Source organism: Diabrotica virgifera, chromosome 9 (genome assembly GCF_917563875.1).
Source record: "Diabrotica virgifera virgifera chromosome 9, PGI_DIABVI_V3a".
In the NCBI taxonomy this organism is placed as follows: Eukaryota; Metazoa; Arthropoda; class Insecta; order Coleoptera; family Chrysomelidae; genus Diabrotica; species Diabrotica virgifera.
The window spans coordinates 208,841,040-208,864,138 of record NC_065451.1 but is presented as its reverse complement, the minus strand read 5'-3'; the positions used below and the strand labels follow the sequence as shown (position 1 = coordinate 208,864,138).

Below are 23,099 nucleotides of genomic sequence, written 5' to 3'. Positions count from 1 at the left end.
TGACCATCTAGTAGTATTTACTCCTTTAGGAACAATAATATTTCTGCCACGGTCGGCGTTGCTCTCGCTTAAAGACGCAGCTTTTAAATATTCGATTAAAAAGTTGTATCTATATGTAGAGGAAGTGAACAATACATATAGTTCATAAATATAGTGCTTCTAAGAAATCAAAGAATGCTATCGCAGCAGGACAACACTGTTGCAGCTTTTGCAACTAACTTTAGAGAGTGGGCGGCATACGGAATCCACAACGCCAAGATATTATGTTATCTAATTTCAGCCTGAACACCATAATATTTTCCACGCATAACTGACGCGTTGTCGTAGGACTGTCCCATGCAGTTTTTCAAACCGATATCATCTTCTTGAAAGAGAAGAATTAGATAATTAAATATATCTTCTGCTTTATGATCGTGATTTCGCAAAAATACATTTTCAACAGACTGGAGAGAAACCGTCCATCGTCCATGTAACGAAATATCAGAGTTAATTGATTGCCAAAAATTATTCTATGTGAATAATGTGCAGCTTTTTTAAGTTTCGGGCTTTGTGGAGGCCCCCGGAATGTGGGGGCCCCGGGCAGCTGTCCAGCCTGACACCCCTTAAATCCGGCCATGGTTCATCCCTCTCTATCATTACACGTCGCCGACCTGGATCTGGTCGTCGACTGTAGCTACCGGTCTCCTGGTACCGGCAGAAAGCCCTTGAGACTGCAGACTGCGTCATGAGGAGGCGACGGGCGACAGTCCTCTGACCATAGCCCTCTCGTATTTATGGAATTACCTGGACCGCCTTCACTGGTGAAGTATCTATTTTGTAAATTATTCACTTACTTCACTTCGAAGTATACACACATGTAAACGTTTGAAAAGCGACTGAGACGACCACCGGCAAATTCACAGAGGTCTAAATTGCGTAGAACATGCCCGTTACAATGTTTGCTGCAATCCCTATGCCATACAGAAGAAGATAAATTTCACAACACGTTTCCAATTTACATATAACAATAATTATTTTTTCGGAAGCTCTATAATAGACAATATTTTTTTGTATTAGTTGTTTTAATTCAAAGAACATAACATGAAATTACTAAGCATAAACTACAAAATTCATCGAGTGAGTCGATTTTTTTGTTCTCAAGTGTACATAACATATCATAGAGAATTATTAAACAGTTAGTGGATTTCTTAAAGTTTTTACGATTGAACATTCATGCAATATTTATCATGTGCGACGCAGCTATATTTCTAGATAAAAATAAATATGAATTTATAGAAACGTGACTTGAAGATAATTATTATAAAACAGTTACTGCAGTAAAAAATTATAATATTCCTTTCCTACAGCTGGTATGTCTTTGGAATATTCAAGTCGATGGTCGATTCTATTAAAAATGTCACATTGCAAATGCGCTATCGCGATTCTAATATAAATTGAAAAACCAGTACCTACTATTAGAATTTTTATAAGATGTTGTGTCTGGTTGAATGCTATTGCAGGTCACGTGTTGTTAATTCATTTGTTCTTCTTTATGTGTCATTTATAAACTATATACATGGTCTAAGAACTGTATTTTACCAGAGGTGTAACTGAAATTGCAACCTTGATAAAAACAATCGCAGAAAGATGTCACGAAAACAAAATAACCACTACATGATGGAAGCTCGAGATTACTGAAGCAGAGATGAATCATCTAAAAATCTATCAGAAATTTATCGATAGATATTTCAGAATCAAGCAAGATGATGCTTATTCTGAACTTAAAGAAATAAAAGCCGCAGTCCCCCAGGGTAGCGTATTGGGCCCGGTCCTATATCTCCTTTATACATGTGATCTACCAGAATTCGATAACTACTGTTTAGCTACCTTTGCCGACGACACCGCCATATTAGCAGTAGGTAAAGATAACGTAGAAACAGCCAATAAACTACAAAATGCGATAAGCAAATTCCAAAAATGGACTAAGACGTGGAAGATTACATTGAATGAAAGCAAATCAGTACATGTTAATTTCACTAATAAAAAAATTCTGTACGCACCAATAAAAATTAATGGACAAGACATTCCGTATGCCAACACAGCCAAATACCTGGGCTTAACCCTAGACACGAAGCTTCGCTGGAAAGCCCATGTAAAGAAAAAGAAGGAAGAATTAAATATTAAATATAAAAAATTGTACTGGCTACTGGGAAGATACTCAGGGTTGTCAATGTATAACAAGATGCTAATCTACAAACAAGTTATAAAACCAGTATGGACGTATGGTATCCAACTGTGGGGATGTACAAAAAAGACAAACTTGAAAATAATACAAACTTTTCAAAACAAAGTATTAAGGGGCATAGTTAACGCACCCTGGTACATCCGTAATGACGATATCCACAAGGATCTACGAATGGAGCCCGTCGACAAAGAAATCCGAAAACACGCAGAAAGTCATGAAAAAAGACTTCTTCTCCACGAAAACATTGAGGCCATCCAGCTCCTGGACAACTCAAACCAGAAAAGAAGACTGAAGAGGACCAAACCTCACGAGTTGGTGTAGTGTACGACAAAGCTAATAGCGGAGCATTGCGCGATTAGTGTGCAAGTAACGTGTTGGTGTAGTGCGTGATAAAGTGAAAAGCAGCGCTTTGTGTGATAGTGCACAATCAAAAAGTGCGCCAGTAATAATAAAAACAACTAAGAAGACATCAAAGGGTGACTCTTAGATATTAAGTAGTTAGTAAGATAGGATAGATAAAAAGTTACTCATTGGTCAAAGACCAGATTGTAGCACTTAGCAAATAAAAATAAAAAATAAAAAAAATCTAAAAATAAGCAAGATGCAAAAATCACAAGCTCACTAACCACATCCAAAGAAGGGCACACCAACAGCTGCCATGGAGGGGATTCTGGACCTCTCATCTCTGTACATCCTTATAAAAGGGAGGCTAGAAAGCGATATTATAGACTGCGAAAAAATCTGAGCAAGGTACTGGTACAGGACAGTAATGTCGCAAATGAATTCAAGGATACCAAATGGATGATGCCTTCTGACCAAGTATGGTACCCAGATTTATATAATGTCTCGTTTGTAGCGTCCTGCGCCTTCCAATTCCTAGTCTCCATTCACGTCTATGGACCCAGTCTCCTGATCGTAAATATTTCTCTGGCATTGCCTTTTGGACTACATCAAGCCATGTTGTTTTCGGTCTTCCTCGTTTTTTTCGATCAGGTGGCTACTATTTAATACTAGCTGACCCGGTGAACTTCGTTGCAACTTAGATAGTGTGTCATAATTAGATAATCTGTCATAATTTTGATTCTAGATTTTGATTGCTTGAACGCAATTGCTAAAAATCAATTACTCAAAATCAACTGCTCGAAAATGAATTGCTAGATATGAAAATTTATCGAAATGCAATTTCCTCGAATAAAAAAGAAAATTATATGTCCAAATATTTTTTCACAATAATGCCAAATTTGTAGGTATGGTCGAATGAAATTCGATAGTTTTAAGGCATTCCAGAAGCCGCTACAGATAAAATGTTTTAACAACTTATTAATCATTTAGAAATAGTCGACACTTATTAAAAGTCAAAATAATTAAGACGATAACTTGACGATAACGATTTAATGAGTGAAATTTAAATTTTTTCTACTTTAATGACAAAAAAGCAAACTCATTAGCAGAGCCCAATTAAAAATTATTATGCACATCAGTATTTGGTTGAAAAATCTCATTTTTGCTGGCAAAAAATATATTAATTTGTCTGGACTAAATTACAGTTCTGTTTATCTTAAAAGGGATATGATACTATCAACATTCACACAGTGTTGCCAAACTGGATTTTGTTGTTTTGAGTGTAAATTTTTCCAGCGATCACCGAGGGTACAATAAATAAGAAAGATACATAATATGACAAATTATATGATATTCCACGTATACAGTACGTAAATCGTTCAGCTGGACATAGGGAACATACAATATATAGATTTAGATACATAAAGACATACATTGTATTATATTGAGATAATTGAGGCAACTGAGCTTTCTCGATGACAATATGGTTGTTAGCATTAAGGGGCATTAACCTCAAAATTGACAAATTATTTCGACTGACACTGACACAGATAAACGTCAAAATATGAGAATGTAGTAGGTAGCTAAATATTTTTGGTCCAAGAGAATGGAAAAACTGTTTAGTTTATAAGTTAAATAAATTTTATTATTTTAATTCATACCTTACCCTTTAACTACACGCGCTGGCGTATTTTTGTACGCCACATATAAGAATTCTACTACAAATGTATTATAAAATTTAATTTTTGTCTTTGTTTATTTATCTAACCTATCACTGGAATGTGCTTTACACTGGATTTAGTTTCGTTATAATCGGCGTTCTAGTAAGATCGTAATTTACAGTTTATTATTTGTTGTTTCCGGTGGTGGCACAAATATATTTTTCTTTATAAACAATACTTTTCCTCAGATAAAAAATATCATTTCAAAAAATTTTTTATTAGCAATTGTATTTATCATGGAATGGAATCAGATTCCAGTTATATATCCCAATTTGCTTACTGAGAAGGAACTCCAAGTATTCGCTGATGCCGAGTAAGGTTTATAACAAACAAATAAGTGTAATTTTTCAAAAAACAACAAATCCCCTGTTTTTAAGTGTATTTTCTTGTGGCGTATAAAGTACGCCACGCGTGTAGTTATGTTATATGTTGATGCGCGGGTAGTTAAAGGTTAAAATTCTAAATATTAATTAATTATGACAATAACAAAAAATATTATCAATCATTTAATACATGCAATAGTGAACATCATATTTTTCGTTAGTTCATCTAATAAACATAGTTTATTTATGTTGGTTTGGATGGTTTGCCCAGGCAAAAGCTAGATTTTCTGAAAATTGCGTAAAATTAAAAAATTCATATTTTATCCAATTTAAGTCCAAAAGTTAATCTGTTGTACTTTTCTTTTATGAAATTTCCCGTTCGTTCTTCTTCTGTGCTCAGAATTTTGCTACGGCTTACGGTTCGCTATTTCGTAAACGAACTGCGCTAGAGCAGAAAAAATAGCGTTTTGTTCGGAATTCAGCAGGGAGTCTACCTGCCAAATTTCATAAAAATCGGTCAATTCGTTTCGGAGGAGTGTGGCAACAAAGATGTAAAATATTTAAATGGCTATTAAAAAATAACGGTTGAAGATAAAAAAGTGAAAATTTAGGATTGTATGTATCTTTTGCTTCTACATCGTACAAAATTAAGAAAAAACGGTTTGTCAAAAAATTAAAAAAATATATCAGGGGGGGCAAGCCTCCTTATGACGTATGGGCATGAAATCAGAGTTATGCCTATTCCCAGTCCGGTAGAATACACGTGTAAATTTTCATAAAAATCTGTTGAGACGTTCTCGAGTTATAAATGGTGTAACTAACATAACTCGACTTTCTTTTATATATATATATATATATATATATATATATATATATATATATATATATATATAGATTAACTTCGGTAAGCAATGGCCTGTCATTCTCTGTAGATGTCCGTACAAAATAATCTGTTTTTGCTGTATCTTTTCTATGATGGTGATTGTCTTGTCCATGGTTTGTCTTATTCTTTCATTTTCATCAAAAGCGTAGTAGTTTTAGCGCAGTTATTTTTTCTTCCCTTTTATGATTAATTCTTCAATTTCTGTTTCAGTGCAGTCATTTATTTCCGTCTTTACCCCCAAATAGATATATTCGGAATATGAAGAAATTACCTTTCCATATTCTAGATCATTGTTCTCAACCCCTCCTATGCACACGTGTTTCCTCTTTGTTGAGTTAACATTTAGACTCCATTTTCTCGTATTCTTGTATTAATCGCTTTTTGTCGGAATGGGCCGTTTCGATGCCGCCGGTTCATCGCCAGTCCATTTCATCGCCGTCATATCTCGCATTTCCTAGAATTCCTAATTAATACTAAAAATAACTAATAATTGTAATCGTCGAAAATTCGGAAATATATCAGATAGCGATTAATTGACTGGCGATGAATCGGCCGGCATCGGCATCGAACTGGCGGCATCGAAACGGCGGCGATGAAACGTCCTAGACTCCTTTTTGTCAAGAATTGCAGATATTCCTGGTCCTGTGCGCTGACTACTAGATGGTCCGCGAAACAGCGTATATAGGGTTGTGGTTGTGTCGTCGTTTAATGGTATACCCAATCCAGAGCACGATCTCCTCCATTTCTTTAGGGCCTCATTTAGGTAGATTTTAAAGAGTGTTGGAGATATAATGTAGACTTGGCTTAGTCCCTTATTTCCTTTAAATTTTTGGAAAAATCTTTGTTAATCTGTATCTATTGAGGATCATTGTAAATTCGTTGTATTGCCTTCGCAAGTGTAATATTAGTACATAGATGAGTTTTCAGTACTTGCCTAGTCTACTGAAGATCTACCCCTAGCCATTCTATTCTGTAGAGTTGATCTATCCCTAGCCATTCTTTACATATAACATAAATCTTCAATAAATTTATATCCGATCAAAAACTGGTATGTCCAATTTTCTTCTTCTTATCTAAATAATAGGCACGCTTCAAATGTTTCGAAACGTAATATTTTTTTCTGAAGTATAATATTTCAAATTCGAACAAATACTGAAAAAATAAACAAAGGATTTAAAATAAATGTCTTAATTTTAATCACAGACTAAGTAGTGCATATAAGTCATTAATTTTTACTGCATTTTTTTTACTTGGACTTCCGTCGTGACTAATTTCGCGCTCTTGGGATTTTAAACTTTAATATGCTAGAAAAATCACTTCACGTTCCACTTTTCGTCTTCACTTGCATTGCTTTAAAATATTCATAATTGTAGAAAAAATTTTGTTCAGAAACGCTAAGCATAACAAAAGATAATTTAATTGATGAAATATTTCATTAATTGTATTGAGAATCTTTAAAAAACCATTTATTTTTATTATGTACTACGTATTTTTTAATTCAGCTAATCAGACGTCTTTACGAAAATAATAAGTGCACAGTAAAAATAAATTCAGATAAATAAACAAACACATTCAGATTCTTCATCATCATCATTTCTCAACCTCTTGCATCCACATCTTGGACTGTTGGATATAAGTTTCCTCCATATTCTTCCATTGTTCTCTATCTTCTGCCTTCTGCATCCAATTTCCCACTGTTTTTCTCAAACCATACATCCATCTATTATCATTTAAACGTGCTACATATCCAGCCAATCTCCATTTGGCTTGTGCAATTTTTCTATGACATCCGTCACTTTGGTCCTCTCTCTCTCAATATCCTATTTGGTACCATATCTCTTCTTGTTGTACCCAACATTGGTCTTTGCATTTTTATTTAGGTTATTCTCAATTTATGTGCCGAAGGTTTTTAGTCAAAGTTATGGTTTCGGGATCATTGATTTGATTATTACATGCATTATTTGTAAACTTTTTTCTTCAATCAAATCGGTAGCGTTCCTTTTAGAATATGTCTTATCTTGCCAAATGCTGCCCATCCCAAGCCTATACGACGCTGGATCTCACAAATTAAAGAATCAGAAATCAGAAATAGCTATTATTGATCCTAAATTGATAAAATACGATCGATAAAAAGATATCAAGACCAAAAAAAGGAATGGTCAATACTATGAAGCAAAGAAAAATGATCTACTTTGGTCACATATTAAGAGATGAAAAAATGAGTTGATGCGATTGGTTATACAAGAGAAAGTGGAAGGGAAAAGAGGGTCGGAGAGACGACGCACGACCTGGTTGAAAAATTTAGAGCAGTGGAGTGAAAACACATCAATAGAATTCTTCACAATTGCTGCAGATAGAATAAAATGGGCCGTGATGATCGCCAACGTCCTTAAAGGATAAGGCAAAAGAAGAAGAAAATAGTGAATACCAATTATATTAATTGAAAAACCTACTACAGAAAGCTACTATATCCTTGGGCAGATGTAGAAGAATGTGCTGTAAGAATTGGTGGCTTAACCCCAAAATGACTCTATGGTGATACAGAAGGGTTATTAGACCCATGATAACCTGTGGCTCGGTGACGTGGTAGCAAGTAGGAGTAATAAGGCTGCTAGGTAATACACAAAGGCCATAAAAACAACTCCTATAGCGTTGGAAGTCCTGCTAAGTCTACCACCACTTCATATCTTTGTTTATAGGGTGAAGCCAGATCAGTGATGCACAGATTAATGCATAGACAGCTACATACAGGGTGGAAGGCACTTATGGAATAAAATTATTTTTATCCTTGTTTCAAAAAATTACAAAAAATGCTGAGAACCGGCGATTTTTAAATACAAATGTGCACTTTTTAAACATAAATTTGAATGTACAGGGTGTACAGGCACCCTGTATATTCTTATATTTTTAAAAGCTGTTTAACAACCTGATTTCAACGAACTATATCGTGCAGGGTATATTATGAATAATACAGGGTGAAGTTTTGAAATTAAAAAGTATGGAAACCACATGGAATAAAATTGTTTGTGTCGTTATTTTAAAAAATTATAAAAATTACTGGGACATGTCAATTTTTAAATTAAAATGGGCGTTTTAAAACATAAATTAAAATATACAGGGTGATTCACGCAAGTACAGCATAGTCCATAATCTTTAGTTTTAATGGATCATCCTGTATATTTTTATATTTTTTGAATCTGCTAAACAACCTCATATCAAAAAAGTGTATACCTATTATGTAGGACCTATTATGAATAATACAAGGTGAAATTTTAAAATTATGTATAATTTTCGTTAAGAAATTAAATACCTACGGGTACATAATATTTTGAAATTAATAATTTATCATGTTTTAAATAACGGTATTATTTTTAAAATTAGTTAAATAAAGGCATACCTTTTCTAAACTGAGTAATAAATCTATTGGGTTTTGTATTTAACGTCCTGACAAAATTTATAAATAATTTCTAAATTTCACCTTGTATTATTCATAATGGACCCTATACAATACACTTTTTTGATATGAGGTTGTTTAGCAGATTCTAAAAATAAAAAATATACAGGGTGATCCATTAAAACTAAAGATCATGGACTATGCCATACTGGCGTGAATCAGCCTGTATATTTAAATTTATGTTTGTAAAGCGCCCATTTAAATTTAAAAGTTGATGTGTCCCAGCATTTTTTATGGACACAAACAATTTTATTCCATAAGTGGTTTCCATACTTTTTAGTTTCAAAATTTCATGCTGTATTATTTATAATACACCCTACATGAGATAGTTCGTTGAAATCAGGTTGTTAAGCAGATTTTAAAAATATAAGAATATACAGGGTGTTCCATTAAAAATAAAGCATATGGACTCTGCTAGACTTACAAGGATCATCTTATATATTTAAATTTATGTTCAAAAAGTGCACATTTTTATTTAAAAATTGACGAGTCTCAGCGTTTTTTATAATTTTTTAAAACAAGAACAGAAATAATTTTATTCCATGAGTGCCTTCCACACTGTATGAGCCAGGTGCATGATAATAGCAACAGAAAGCTAATTGAGGAGCTAAAAGCAGATATTGGCTTTGACAATAGGTTCAAAATTAATATAATGGGACGTAAGTTTTTTCAATATTTTGTTTATAAAAAATCTCTTAACTTAAATGTCCTTTTAGGAAGCTCTGATGATGGCACGTTATGTGTTAAAAGTACTTAGCTGATTATTAAAAAATTTTTACACACTTTCAATTTCTTTGAGAACATACACCTGCTTGCCGGTTTGACCTATCAAAATTAATAAACCAGGCAGGGAAGACTGGAAGGAAGGTGTACCCATACAAGCTGTTGCTATACTGATGGCTCAAAAACATCGGAAGGTGTGGGAGTTGGCATAGTAGGGACAAATCAAGGGATACATTTCCCGGTATGTCTATTAAAGGATGTCACTGCTTTCCAAGCGGAAATAACTGCAATCCATCACTGCGTGGAAGAAATAGAAAGGCAGGAAAGAACGTTTCATTCAGTTGCCATCTTCACAGATAGTCAGTCAGCGCTTAAGGCACTCAATTCTGTAGGGGTCAATTCTAAGCTAGTATGGAATTGTGTGTGTACCCTAAATAAACTAGGAGACCATAGTAAAGTTACGGTAGTCTGGATAACGGGGCACGAGAATCATATAAGCAATTAAAAAGCAGATGGAATGGCCAAACAAGGCTCATCAATAGCATTCGTTGGACCGGAACCCTTCTGCGGTGTTGCAAAAGAAGTATCAAAACAAGAACGGCTACAAAAAAGTGGGTAGCTCATAAATCTTTGGAATGGTGAAGGAATTCACCAGGACAAAGACAGGCGTAACAGTTCATTACAGATCATTCGCCAAAAATTACGGCAGACACTAGGAGACCATAGTAAAGTTACGGTAGTCTGGATAACGGGGCACGAGAATCATATAAGCAATTAAAAAGCAGATGGAATGGCCAAACAAGGCTCATCAATAGCATTCGTTGGACCGGAACCCTTCTGCGGTGTTGCAAAAGAAGTATCAAAACAAGAACGGCTACAACAAAGTGGGTAGCTCATAAATCTTTGGAATGGTGAAGGAATTCACCAGGACAAAGACAGGCGTAACAGTTCATTACAGATCATTCGCCAAAAATTACGGCAGACCTAATAAACAAAGACAAGACAACAGTCAAAGCCATAGTAAGTCTGCTAACAGGGCACTGTAAGCTGAATAGGCACTTAAAGCTGATGTGATTGGCAACTGTTGACCTGACGTGCAGAATCTGTCACCTGGAAGAAGAAACAGCAGAACACATTTTATGTCAGTGTGACAGTCTGGCAAATGTGCGGTTGCTTGCATTAGGAGAACATAATCCAACGGCAAATAGCTACATGGAAGGTTCAGTCTCGAAGCTATTAGACTTTTTAAAAAGGGTCAGGCTAGAGAATGTTATCTAGGACTAGAGGACCACAATAGATCTGAAAACGTCGCAGTGGAATAGGCGAAAAGGCCACCTCTTTAAATCTATCTATCTATCTTCTTCTTCTTCTACGGCACTACAGCCCAAATTGAGCCTTGGCCTCCTTTATTTTTTGCCTCCACCCTTGCTTGTCTGTGGCTGCTCTTCTCCATACACGGACTCCTAAAGGGCTTGTGCGTCGCTGTTTACTGTGTCTTCCCAGCGTTTTCTTGGCTTTCCAACCGGTCTCTATCTATCATAATGGAAGCAAATTCCAGATCAAAATTTATTTTAATCCGGTCCTGTTTCCTTCTTAGATTAATAAGGTACCAATTATGGCGTGGCAATGTAATTTGAGAGAATTTCTATTCACTGCTAATATGCTACTATTTTGAATATTTAATTCATTGCGAAATACAGATCTAATTTCTGTCTGTGTGAAAATATATGTATAATATCAAATTATGTAACAAGTGGTTTATAATTTGTGATTTCAAATATTCCACCAGATTTTTAAAGCTTGCCTTGGACTGGATACAAATAATGATCCTGTCCAAACTGTTTGTTGTCAAGGTGTTTTTTTTTTGGTTTTAGAATTTTATGTTTCATGTATTTGTTTTAAACTTTTTTTCCTAGTACAAAAACTGGTTTTGATTTACAATATGCTGTATCTAATTTGTAATTGCAAAGTATTACATAAAAAATATATGTTGGGGAATTTGCGATTTTAATTGTTGAAATATAGCAACAGGGCTAAATATCGTATATTTAATATCTTCTAGCTGTATCTTCGTTGTAAATATAACAAACTACTTATTTCTTTTACTGCCAAACCTATATTTATACTAAGGATTTTCAGAATTTTTACTGTATTCCTTCACTTAACCATTTTCTTCAGTCCTTTCTGTTTTGCCAGTCCCCTTCCTGCAGATTTCTTCTTTCCATTGCTTCGTCCACTTCACTTCTGAAAGATCTTCAGGGTCTGTATCTCTTCCTTCTTTCTATCGGGCTCCACTCTGTTATTCTGTTTGTCCAACGTTTTTTGCCTGCTCTTCTGACGTGACCTTACCAGTTTAAACTTTTCTGTTCTATGTATTTTTCTTAATCCCTATGTTATTTAATCTATCTCTTCTTGTTACTCTACAGCTTCTTCTTAGAAATTCCATCTCTGTTGCTCTTATCTTGTTTTTGGTTTTCTTATTTATTATCCAATTTTCCTCACATAAGTGAGGATACATACAGCTTGTGATGGTGTTATACATTATTCTTCTTGTTTTTAAACTGATGTTCTTATCCTATAGTACCGGGTTCAATTTTCGTAAGTAGTGTCTCTTGTTTGTCCTAGTCTATTTTGATGTTTTCTTGAGTTGTTATTTTTTTTATATTATGAGACCTAGTAGTCTAAGAGCTCGAGCCGAAAAATAATCGTCATAAGTAATATGGAGTTTGGCATGTGAAATGTGTCTATTGTATATTGATAATTATGACCCCTTTCAGGCTGACACCTCAGTGGATACAGGAAGTAGCAATAAGAGATGAAAGGGGAAAGTTAGTGTAGTCTTTAAAGGTTTTCACCTCCTATTTTGTTAAACCTCCATCGATTTGCATGAAAATTGGTGACTAGTTAGAGCATACCCCAAGAAATAAAAATGATTTGGTGCCAACTTGCACTTTTACCCTGGGGGTGGATACCACCCCTTCTCGAGGTGAAAACTATTTTATTAAAAATAACCCCAAAAATCGATATAGGGACAAATTATAAGTAAAATTTGTTACATCATGTTATTAAAATAAATCAATACTTTTTGAGTTATTAAAGATCAAATATTTGTCTGTTTAAGAGTACATGCGTGAAGTTGCGGATGATAAAAAGAAAATATTAATTAATTGTATGTTACTAAAATATTATTTTTATATTATTTCGATATTATAAATTTAGCAAAAGTGTATTCGAATATGTCAAATGTACCCATTATTGGACACCCCCAGCTTCTGGACATATTCAGTTTATATTGATAGAAAAAATTCAATTAAATATCGACATAATGTAAAAATAATATTTTACTAACATACAATTAATTAATATGTTCTTTTTATCATCCGTAACTTCACGCATATGCCCTTAAATAGACAAGTCTTTGATCTTTAATAACTCAAAAAGTATTGATTTATTTTAATAACATGATTTAAGTAACAAATATTACTTAAAATTTGTCCCTCTATCGATTTGAGGGGTTATTTTTAATAAAATTGTTTTCACTCGCGGGGAGGGGTGGTATTTACCACCAGGGTAAAAGTGCAAGCTGGCACCAAATCAGTTTTATTTCTTGAGGTATGCTCTAACTAGTCACCAATTTTCATGCAAATCGATGGAGGTTTAACAAAATAGGAGATGAAAAGCTTTAATGACTGCACTAACTTTCCCCTTTCATCCCTTATTGCTTCTTTCTGTATCCACTGAGGTGTCAGCCTGAAAGGGGCCATAATTGTCAATATACAATAGATACATTTCACAGGAAAAACTCCATATTACTTATGACGATAAATTCTCGGCTCTAGCTCTCCGTCTATAGTAAATACTCGTACTTATCTGTTCCTTTGCTCTCGTTTACCTTCGTCTATTTCCAGTTGTTTTATTTCTGTATTTTCCATTGTTATTGAATTATTAAAACTGGCTGAATGATGTACAAACTTGTCACAAAAATTGTATCATGCACTCCAATTATCTACCTATTTATTTTTTATTTAGTATAATTAAATTCAAACACTCAACTTATAATTACAAAATATTTATTTGTATACAGCACTTATAAAATTATTTATCATCAAATAACTTTCAGATGATTTATATTTTATCCATTTTTTTTTATTTTACTGAATAGTCGTGTGATTTTTAAATATCATAGTTTATTAGTAAAATGTGTGTAATATACATAGGTGCTGTATTTTTTAAAAATATTTTTATAATAGTAGTGGTAAAGCCGTTGGTGTAAATTTTACTGTATAGTAAGTAATTATAACAATGATAATATATCAGTCAACAAAGTTCTGAATTGGAGCGATCTATCAATGATTTATTATATTTAATGACATGTTCCTAAGCCTTTGATCATATGATTTATATTTAATTAGATTAGGTGGATTCCATTATTTGCAAAGACCTTTGAAATTTTATTTTAAACTTTTATTTATTTTAAACTTAATTATTTATTTTTTACTTAAACTGTTACAAAAAATATTTCAGCTTTCTTAACGGATATGTTAACGCATGATATGATAAAACAAATTTTCATAATTACATTTTTATAAATGTGACGCAGATGTGGCTATAGTTTATGATTTTTCTATTCCATTTCATCTCTTATTCATTTTAACTTTGTGATTATTTCTCTTCCATCAGTTATTTTTGTTCTCTCTCTGAGTTTGTAATTTGCAAGTATGTCTCAGAGGAAGTATGTACCTAAATATATCTACTATTTTTGCAACATGCAACGCAGAAAACGACATCTAAGGCTGATTTTAATGCTACTGTTACAAAATAAGTTTTTCATTTTGACAAATCCTTGTCGGACCACCTCTATCCTTGCTATTACTTCTTGTTTATAATCAAATTGATTGTTGAACTAACAACCAAGATATTTGTATTGGCTTACGTATTCAAGCTGTTGGTAGTTTACATATATTGGAAGGGGTATTATTGATCTTCATCCTTATTTTTTCACTACTCTTAGTAACCCTATTTAACAGTATCTACAGACTATGGTCTGAATCAGTCATTAATACCGTGTCATCGGCATAGTGGATGTTATTTTTTACTCTTTGACCATTTATCCTGAGTCCTTCTGAAGAGTGCGATAAAGCATTCGCAAATATTACCTCAGAGTAGACGTTAAACAGTATCGGTGATAGCACACAACTCTGTTGTTTTTCAATTTTAACTATTTATAATGGGAAATAAGCCACAATATTATTAAAAAATGATTTTTATTAACGTTTCGACGCCCAAATCGGGTGCCGTTGTCAAAATACAAAATACTATTAACATAAAAAAAAATGTTGTTGCTTAGTAAAAAAATTCTTCTAATAATTTATTTAATTTGACTCATTTATATATATTGACCTTATACCAAATTAACGAAGGATCCAACGAAAACACTGGAAAACAAAGTCTATAGAACTTTATTCAAATTTAAAAATGATCTAACATACTATCAAAGAAAATTAATGACACCTCATTACAGTAAGTCACCACATTTTTATGGAGTGCCGAAAATTCATAAAGCCAACATACCACTTAGACCCATTTGTACTACCATCAGTTCTCCTTGTAGTGAACTATCAAAATTTTTATTAAACATTATAAAACCATTTGCTAATAATGATGACACATTTATAAAAAATACAAAACATTTTTTAAACAAATTATCAACTATTGAGTTTAATCCAAATAATATTTTAGTAAGTTTTGACATAAACAGTTTATTTACAAATGTGCCATTAGATAAAACTTTAAACATAATCAAAACGAAATTAGAGAATGATGATACATTGACAACTAGGACAAGACTAAATGTATCAGCTATAATGGAGTTATTGACATTATGTACTAATAATACCTATTTTCAACTAAATAATGAATTTTATAAACAAAATTTTGGTCTAGCAATGGGCTCCTCTTTATCTCCATTATTGGCCAATATATTTATGGAGGATTTCGAAACTAATATCATTTCTAAACAAAATTTAAAACCCCTGTATGGTGGAGATATGTAGATGATGTGTTTTCAATATGGCCTCATAGATCAGAATTGTTGGATACATTCCTGAATATTATAAACGATCAAGAAGAGACAATAAAATTTACAATGGAAAAGGAATATAATAACACCCTACCTTTCCTCGATGTTTTAGTCTCAAAGAAGGATACTGGATATGAGACTCAAGTGTATAGAAAACCAACACATACCAACAGATATCTTAATTACAAATCAAATCACAACATCAACGTTAAAAAGGGAATCATAAAATCCTTATATGATAGAGCCAAAATTACTTGTTCTAACGAAAATTCATTTTTAGAAGAAAAACAATTCTTAACATCTGTTTTATTAAAAAATGATTATCCTTTATCGATTTTAATATCAATTTTTAAGATTGGATCGAATGGAACAGAACAACATAGAACGGGATCCTACAACATTCACAAGAAATAATACGAGGAAAATATCAATACCATACATAAAAGGACTATCCGAGAAACTTAAAACAATAGGAAATAAATTCAACATTTCAACAACATTCAAAACAACCAACACATTGAGATCTATTCTATCTAAAACTAAACCTAACAATGAACAAGAAAGGACAAAGAATTGTATTTATAAAATAAATGCAGTAGGATGTGGATACCCATACTGAAAGAGGAAGTCAATAGAAAGAAAATACCCCAATTAGTAAGTCAATAGTCAAGTTAGTACATATTTTATATTTTAGTATTACTTATATATATCCATGTATTATTGATATTATTTATAATTTAAACAAAATTATAGTAAAGTCAGAATTTGGTATTAATTTTGAGAGTAAATTAAATGTAAGACCAAATACTTACGATGTCGGGATAGTATCACGAGGTTTTTCCTGGTTTTCCCTCGTGATTTACTATGAGATCTCTAACGCGAGAATTTTAATGTCACCGTTGCATGTGGTTGTCTTTTTAAAGACAGATCACATGCTATGATTTTTTGTGACGGATATTCTTGAGTTAGGGTTGATTTCATGTAATCGAATGAACTGTCTTTCAGTAAAGTCGTCCCAGGAACGCAACTCATAAATATTGGCAATATCATTTTAAAGTCTTCTACTTTAAAATGTGTCATATTATGTATCTGAATTGCTGATATAAATGAGTCAAATTAAATAAATTATTAGAAGAATTTTTTACTAAGCAACAACATTTTTGTTTATGTTAATAGTATTTTGTATTTTGACAACGGCACCCGATTTGGGCGTCGAAACGTTAATAAAAATCATTTTTTAATAATATTGTGGCTTATTTCCCATTATAAATAGTTAAAATTGTAAAAATACCACAAGAAAATAGCTTCAGAACAACATTGCTGTTTTTGAATTGACCTTGACGTGTTACTATGATCTTATCTACTACATTGGTCTTTATGATTGCTGTCTGATTCCAATAAATATCTTCTATAATTTTAGAATCTCTTTTGTCGACTCCGATGTCGTTCAATCTTTCTTTCAAGGTACTGTGCTGCACCCGGTCGAACGCTTTTTCAAAATCTATAAAACAGGCAAAGGTCTGCTTGCTGATCTTTACACCGTTGTGCCAGAGTTTGAGTTTGAAGACAAAATATTGCTTCTCGTACCATACCTTTCCTGAAGCCAAATTCTTCTTGACCGGTGACCTCGTCACATCATTTATATATTTTGTTCTATATGATTTGCAAGACAAGCTTCAGAATGTTATTTAGAATTATTTATATACACTAAATAAATAAATATTTTGTCAAAAACCTTTACATAAAATATTTTGTTTCTTCATATTTCTTTCTCTCTTTTTCAGGATCCCACAACAGAGCCCCTAGCTCGAGCAGCGGAGCCGAAGTCGACAGCGACGACAACGAAAGCAGCGTGAGCTGCGATTCCTTAAACTGCGGCAAAATCTCACCCATCAACATACCTCCATCTACCAAATCCACACTGCTTCCACCTTCTCTCCTCGAGGACATTCGCCAAAGGCTCCCAAAGACACCCACACTCGAGGAAAATCCTTACGAGAACATCCCACCTTCTCTTCTTGAGGACATCCGCCAAAGGCTCCCAAAGACGCCGACAGTTGAGGAAAACCCTTACGAGAACATCGACAGTAAAAACGAAGAACTGGACAGTATTATCAGCACAGATATGTTTTACAAGTTCCATATTAACGAAAATGTGAATAGTTTAGTGCCTAAAATTGACAATGTGATAGAAAACGAAACGTTTGCTGGGTATAAAGACATTCTGGATGACGGCTGCACGACAATTAAGAGTGCCAAAGGGACAGTGCGTGGGGTTAAGAATCGGGTTAGGGCTGGGATCGCTACGTTTTTACAAATTAATTCTACTGGAAAAGTAAGTAAAATTATAGATCTTCTCCTTCTTGTTCATTAGATTAACCTTTGATTGTGAATAATCCCATAGAAAAAAGAAAAAAATCTAGAGATGTAAGATCTGTAGATCTTGGGGGTCACTTTATTGGTCCTCGTCTATCAATTCATCTCCCAGGAAAGCACTATATCATCTGGTAAGTTAGAAATGTTCGCATTTGCAAACATATTGGCCAAAACTGGTAAAACTTCTAAAAAAAGTAAAGTAAAAAGCTTGCAGATAACGTTTCCCTGCAAGATTTTCTTAAAAAAAGGATCAGTAATTGTGCCACTAATTATTTCCGCCCAGATATTGATTTTTCTGATGGTGTTCAGTCAACTACTAGTGAGCATTATCCTTACCAGTATCTGGAATTTTGACGATTGACTGAACTATACAGGGACAACTAGAAAGGAGAAATCGAGAAGCAGTTATCAAGAAAATTACCAAATGGAGGCCAGTATCAGGCAGACCACAAGGAAGACCGAAAACGAGATGAGAGAACCAGATGATCGCGGACCTTAAGTAGATGGGAGTTGGAGAATGGATAACCACAGGCAAAAACAGGAACGATTGGAGGAATATTGTAGAAGACGCCAAGTGACATAATCAATTGGAAATCCAAAATGTCAATGTGGACTGATTCCCCACGACAAATGAATCGAAAGAGCCTAAAGAGGGCGGCACTGGCTCCGCTTGGAGTGTATATGCTATGATGATGATAAAAAGAGATGTTAGCCCTAAAGTTGTTCTTCTTCTTCTTTTGCCCTTTAATTCGTCCAATTTTGAATATATGGACGGAGAGCTGGAGCCGAAAAATCATCGTCATAAGTAATATGGAGTTTGGCATGTGAAATGAGTCTATTGTATATTGACAATTATGAACTCTTTCAGGCTGACACCTCAGTGGATACAGGAAGTAGCAATAAGGGATGAAAGGGGAAAGTTAGTGTAGTCATTAAAGGTTTTCACCTCCTATTTTGTTAAACCTCCATCGATTTGCATGAATGGTGACTAGTTAGAGCATACCTCAAGAAACAAAACTGATTTGGTGCCAACTTGCACTTTTACCCTGGTGGTGAATACCACCCCTTCCCGCGGGTGAAAACTATTTTATTAAAAATAACCCCACAAATCGATAGAGGGGCAAATTTTAAGTAAAATTTGTTTTATCACGTTATTAAAATAAATCAATACTTTTTGAGTTATTAATGATCAAAGATTTGTCTATTTAAGAGCATATTATTATGCTTGAAGTTACGGATGATAAAAAGAACATATTAATTAATTGTATGTTAGTAAAATATTATTTTTATATTTTTATAATTTTTTCTATCAATATAAACTGAATATGTCCAGAAACTGGGGGTGTCCAATAATGGGTACATTTGACATATTCGAATACACTTTTGCTAAATTTATAATATCGAAATAATATAAAAATAATATTTTAGTAACATACAATTAATTAATATATTCTTTTTATCATCCGTAACTTCACGCATGTGCTCTTAAACAGACAAATCTTTGATCTTTAATAACTCAAAAAGTATTGATTTATTTTAATAACATGATATAACAAATTTTACTTATAATTTATCCCTCTATCGATTTGTGGGGTTATTTTTAATAAAATAGTTTTTACCCCCGAGAAGGGGTGGTTTCCACCCCCAGGGTAATAGTCCAAGTTGCCACCAAATCATTTTTATTGCTTGAGGTATGCTCTAACTAGTCACCAATTTTCATGCAAATCGATGGAGGTTTAACAAAACAGGAGGTGAAAACCTTTAAAGACTACACTAACTTTCCCCTTTCATCCCTTATTGCTACTTCCTGTATCCACTGAGGTGTCAGCCTGAAAGGGGTCATAATTGTCAATATACAATGGACACATTTCACAGGAAAAACTCCATATTACTTATGACGATGATTTTTCGGCTCTAGCTCTTAGACTAATAAGCTTCCCCAGTTTCCTCCATTCGCTTCTGTTTTGTGATTTTCGTTTCCGATGTGTTCCTCCTATCGTTCTTATGTCATCTACCCATCTCATCTGGGGTCGTCCTCTTGTTCTCTTTCCTGTCCATGGTCTCCATTGTTGTATCGTGGTATTCCATCTATTGTCCGTTTGTGTGGCGTTATGACCTGCGAAATTCCATTTTAGCCTGGGTATATGTTGTCCTGCGTTTTTGACTTTTGTTTTATTTAGTTGTTTGGCTTTTTGTCTTTTAATTTTACTCCTAACATTGCTCTCTCCATGGCTCTTTGTGTCTTCATTATTCATCATCCCTAAAGTTACCTGAAATATATTACATATTCTTCTAACAAGAATTATAAAATCATAAATATTCCTGTTTTACTTTGATTGGGTCTTTCTATTGGATCATTTTGTAATCATTTTTTAGTACTATATTTTTTTAACTTTTCTGTTTTTTCCTTAAACAATTGATCATGATCGCTCTTCTAGTTGTTGTTTCTTATTCGATATTATTTAATAATTACTTTCAAAAGTTCTGTATAAATAAACCTTGATGCTTTTGTTTCAGAACTACAAAGAAAAAGAATTAGGCAAAGTGGTGGTATACACAACAACGATGGGTATTCTCAGAGAAACCTACCAAGCCTGCATGAAAGTCAAACAAATCTTGAGGCTACTTTTGGTTAAATTTGAGGAAAGGGACGTATTTATGAGCTCCGAGTATCAGGCTGAAATCCAAGAGAGGATGAGGTGTGATCAGATCCTGGTCCCACAGGTGTTTGTTGACGGAGTTCATATGGGGGTAAGTATCTTTTTGTACAAGAGTATGTATTGCTATATTCGATTGGGAAATCAATACCACAAAGATTTCATCAATTGAAAAATTTTCAACCTAAGCAGTTTTTCATTTAATGAAAAACAGCTGAATAATTTCCTTACGTACGTGTCGGTCTTCCCAGACCTCATCAGAGGAACTGCATGATCAGTTCTGAAGCGAAATGAAACCAAACTGTCTATTTAACCTTCCGATGACCAACCTTTTCTTGTTACACGGATGATTAACGGGGGTAAAAAATGACCCCCGGGTCAAAAATGACCTGGAATGAATGTTTTCAGCATTTAAATCTTCATCTAACAATACATCCTCGTTTTCTGATACTATTTCATCTTCTATATCATCATAAAAATCGCTAGCAGTAACAATTTCCTGTAACTCAGCCTCAGTAAGATATTTGCGGGCCATATCTTATATGTACACAAAATACTACGAAACTATAATAATATACGCCAGGAAATAATAATAATGACTAACTGTAGCAGACAGGAATGTCATGATTCGTACATAACAGGCACCACAGTCTAAAAATAGATTTTGATAAAGCGCAGTGTAAAACTACTTGGAATTCCACATAATAGACGATATTTTAATAAACATCAACTTCAGAATATATTTTTTATTCGTAAAATATAGGGAATTTTTTTTATTTCAAAATATGAGGATATCTAGAATGATATTAAAGTCAAATAAAAAAATAATGAGTCAAAAATTGAAAATACTTTTGAATTTATTTAAGAAAAACATACGCTGGGGTCCAAATTTACCCCCTTGGTCATCCGAAGGTTAAGCAGAATTATAATAATAATTCGCGTATTAGTCGCTGTAACGACATCTATTAATGAAATAAGAAATCTCAGATCCGTCTAACTGAATATGCTGGTGGAACTAATTTCTGGGTACATCCTTAATCTCTGTCTTTTACAATTTATAAGGCAAAGAGACGACGAATAAAGGAGATGAAAGGGACTCTACAATATGCAGTCACAATCCGTACATTCGTCTAGGGAAAAATTCTAACAAAAGTTGGTTCCGTGTACTCACAATATGAGTAAACTGAGGAAATAAAAGACAGCTTATGCTTAATTTTGGTTCAGAGATGATAAATTATCCCCTAACGTCCGTTTCAGTCTCCCCAGACCTTATCAGAGGGGTTACATGATCACCTCTGAATCGGAATGAAATTGCATCAATAATTGTTGCATACAAATCATTGAATGCTTAGAAAAATTTAAATGTCTTTAAACTTTTAGGTTTGTAAAATACTTTTCTCACTTTTTTAGGATGCTGAAACGATTGAAAGGCTCAATGAGACTGGGGAGTTACGACGAATACTAAAACCATACAAAGTAAGTCATTCAAATATTCATAAACTAAGTATTCAAAAGAATTACTAAAATTTTTATTTTATTTATGGTTGACAAATTAAATAGACATATTTCTACCAATTCTAAACTTTATTGATATGCCTGATGCTCTTCTGTCATGAGAGACATACTCTAGTATCTCCTGAATACCTTCTGAGCCATCTGAAGTCTTCTGTACTTATATGAAATCCTTTATATGCTCTATTAAGTATTTCAAGGTAGCATTAAAGCATTTTGAAATATTTTAGACTAGCTTTAAATTTTTAAGATGTGATAAATATTCTTTAAAGTTTATTATAAGCTTCTAAATTATTCCAGTCATCTGTAGTGAGATCCTACAGAGCTACCTGAAATAATCTAAGCATTCTAGGCTGCTTGGCGATTAGCGTGAAATCTTTCAGAAGCCCCATAAATACTCCAAAAAGATATTATAAACAAGAGGACTCTGAAATTTTTTAACTATCCTTATATTCTAGCGACGACTGAAATATTCTATGCTACAGTGAAAACCTACCCGAATTATTTTTGATGTCTTGAAAGTATTATACGGGGCCTGAAATATTCCTTAAAAATCTACTCTAGAGTTTTTATGAATCTATAGTTATTCCAAGAAAGGTCCTGAAATATTTTGTCTTTTAGAGGCCCTAAAAATATTCCAGAATCATACTAAAATATTCCTGCCTCTAGCGGTGTCGAAATTAGAGGTATCTAAAATATTATATTTCGTTGTCAAGTCCTAAAAAGCCTCTTGCAATATTTAAGGTTTTTCTGAATTCATCTAGTGGCCCTCTAGCTTTACTAAAGTTGATTAGAAGTTCCTAAA

The 23,099-nt window shown here is 33.5% G+C and overlaps 1 protein-coding gene across 2 annotated transcripts in view; it reads left to right on the top strand.

The window, feature by feature from the left end:
• The window catches only part of LOC114327626 (glutaredoxin domain-containing cysteine-rich protein CG31559), a 101,085-nt gene that overhangs the window by 74,879 nt on the left and 3,107 nt on the right, over positions 1–23,099 (top strand). For both annotated transcript variants that reach the window (XM_050662889.1, XM_050662890.1), the window contains exons 3-5: positions 17,534–18,084; positions 20,643–20,876; positions 22,193–22,258. In XM_050662889.1, the coding sequence (XP_050518846.1) occupies positions 17,534–18,084; positions 20,643–20,876; positions 22,193–22,258 (851 nt within the window). The remainder of the gene's footprint in view (positions 1–17,533; positions 18,085–20,642; positions 20,877–22,192; positions 22,259–23,099) is intronic.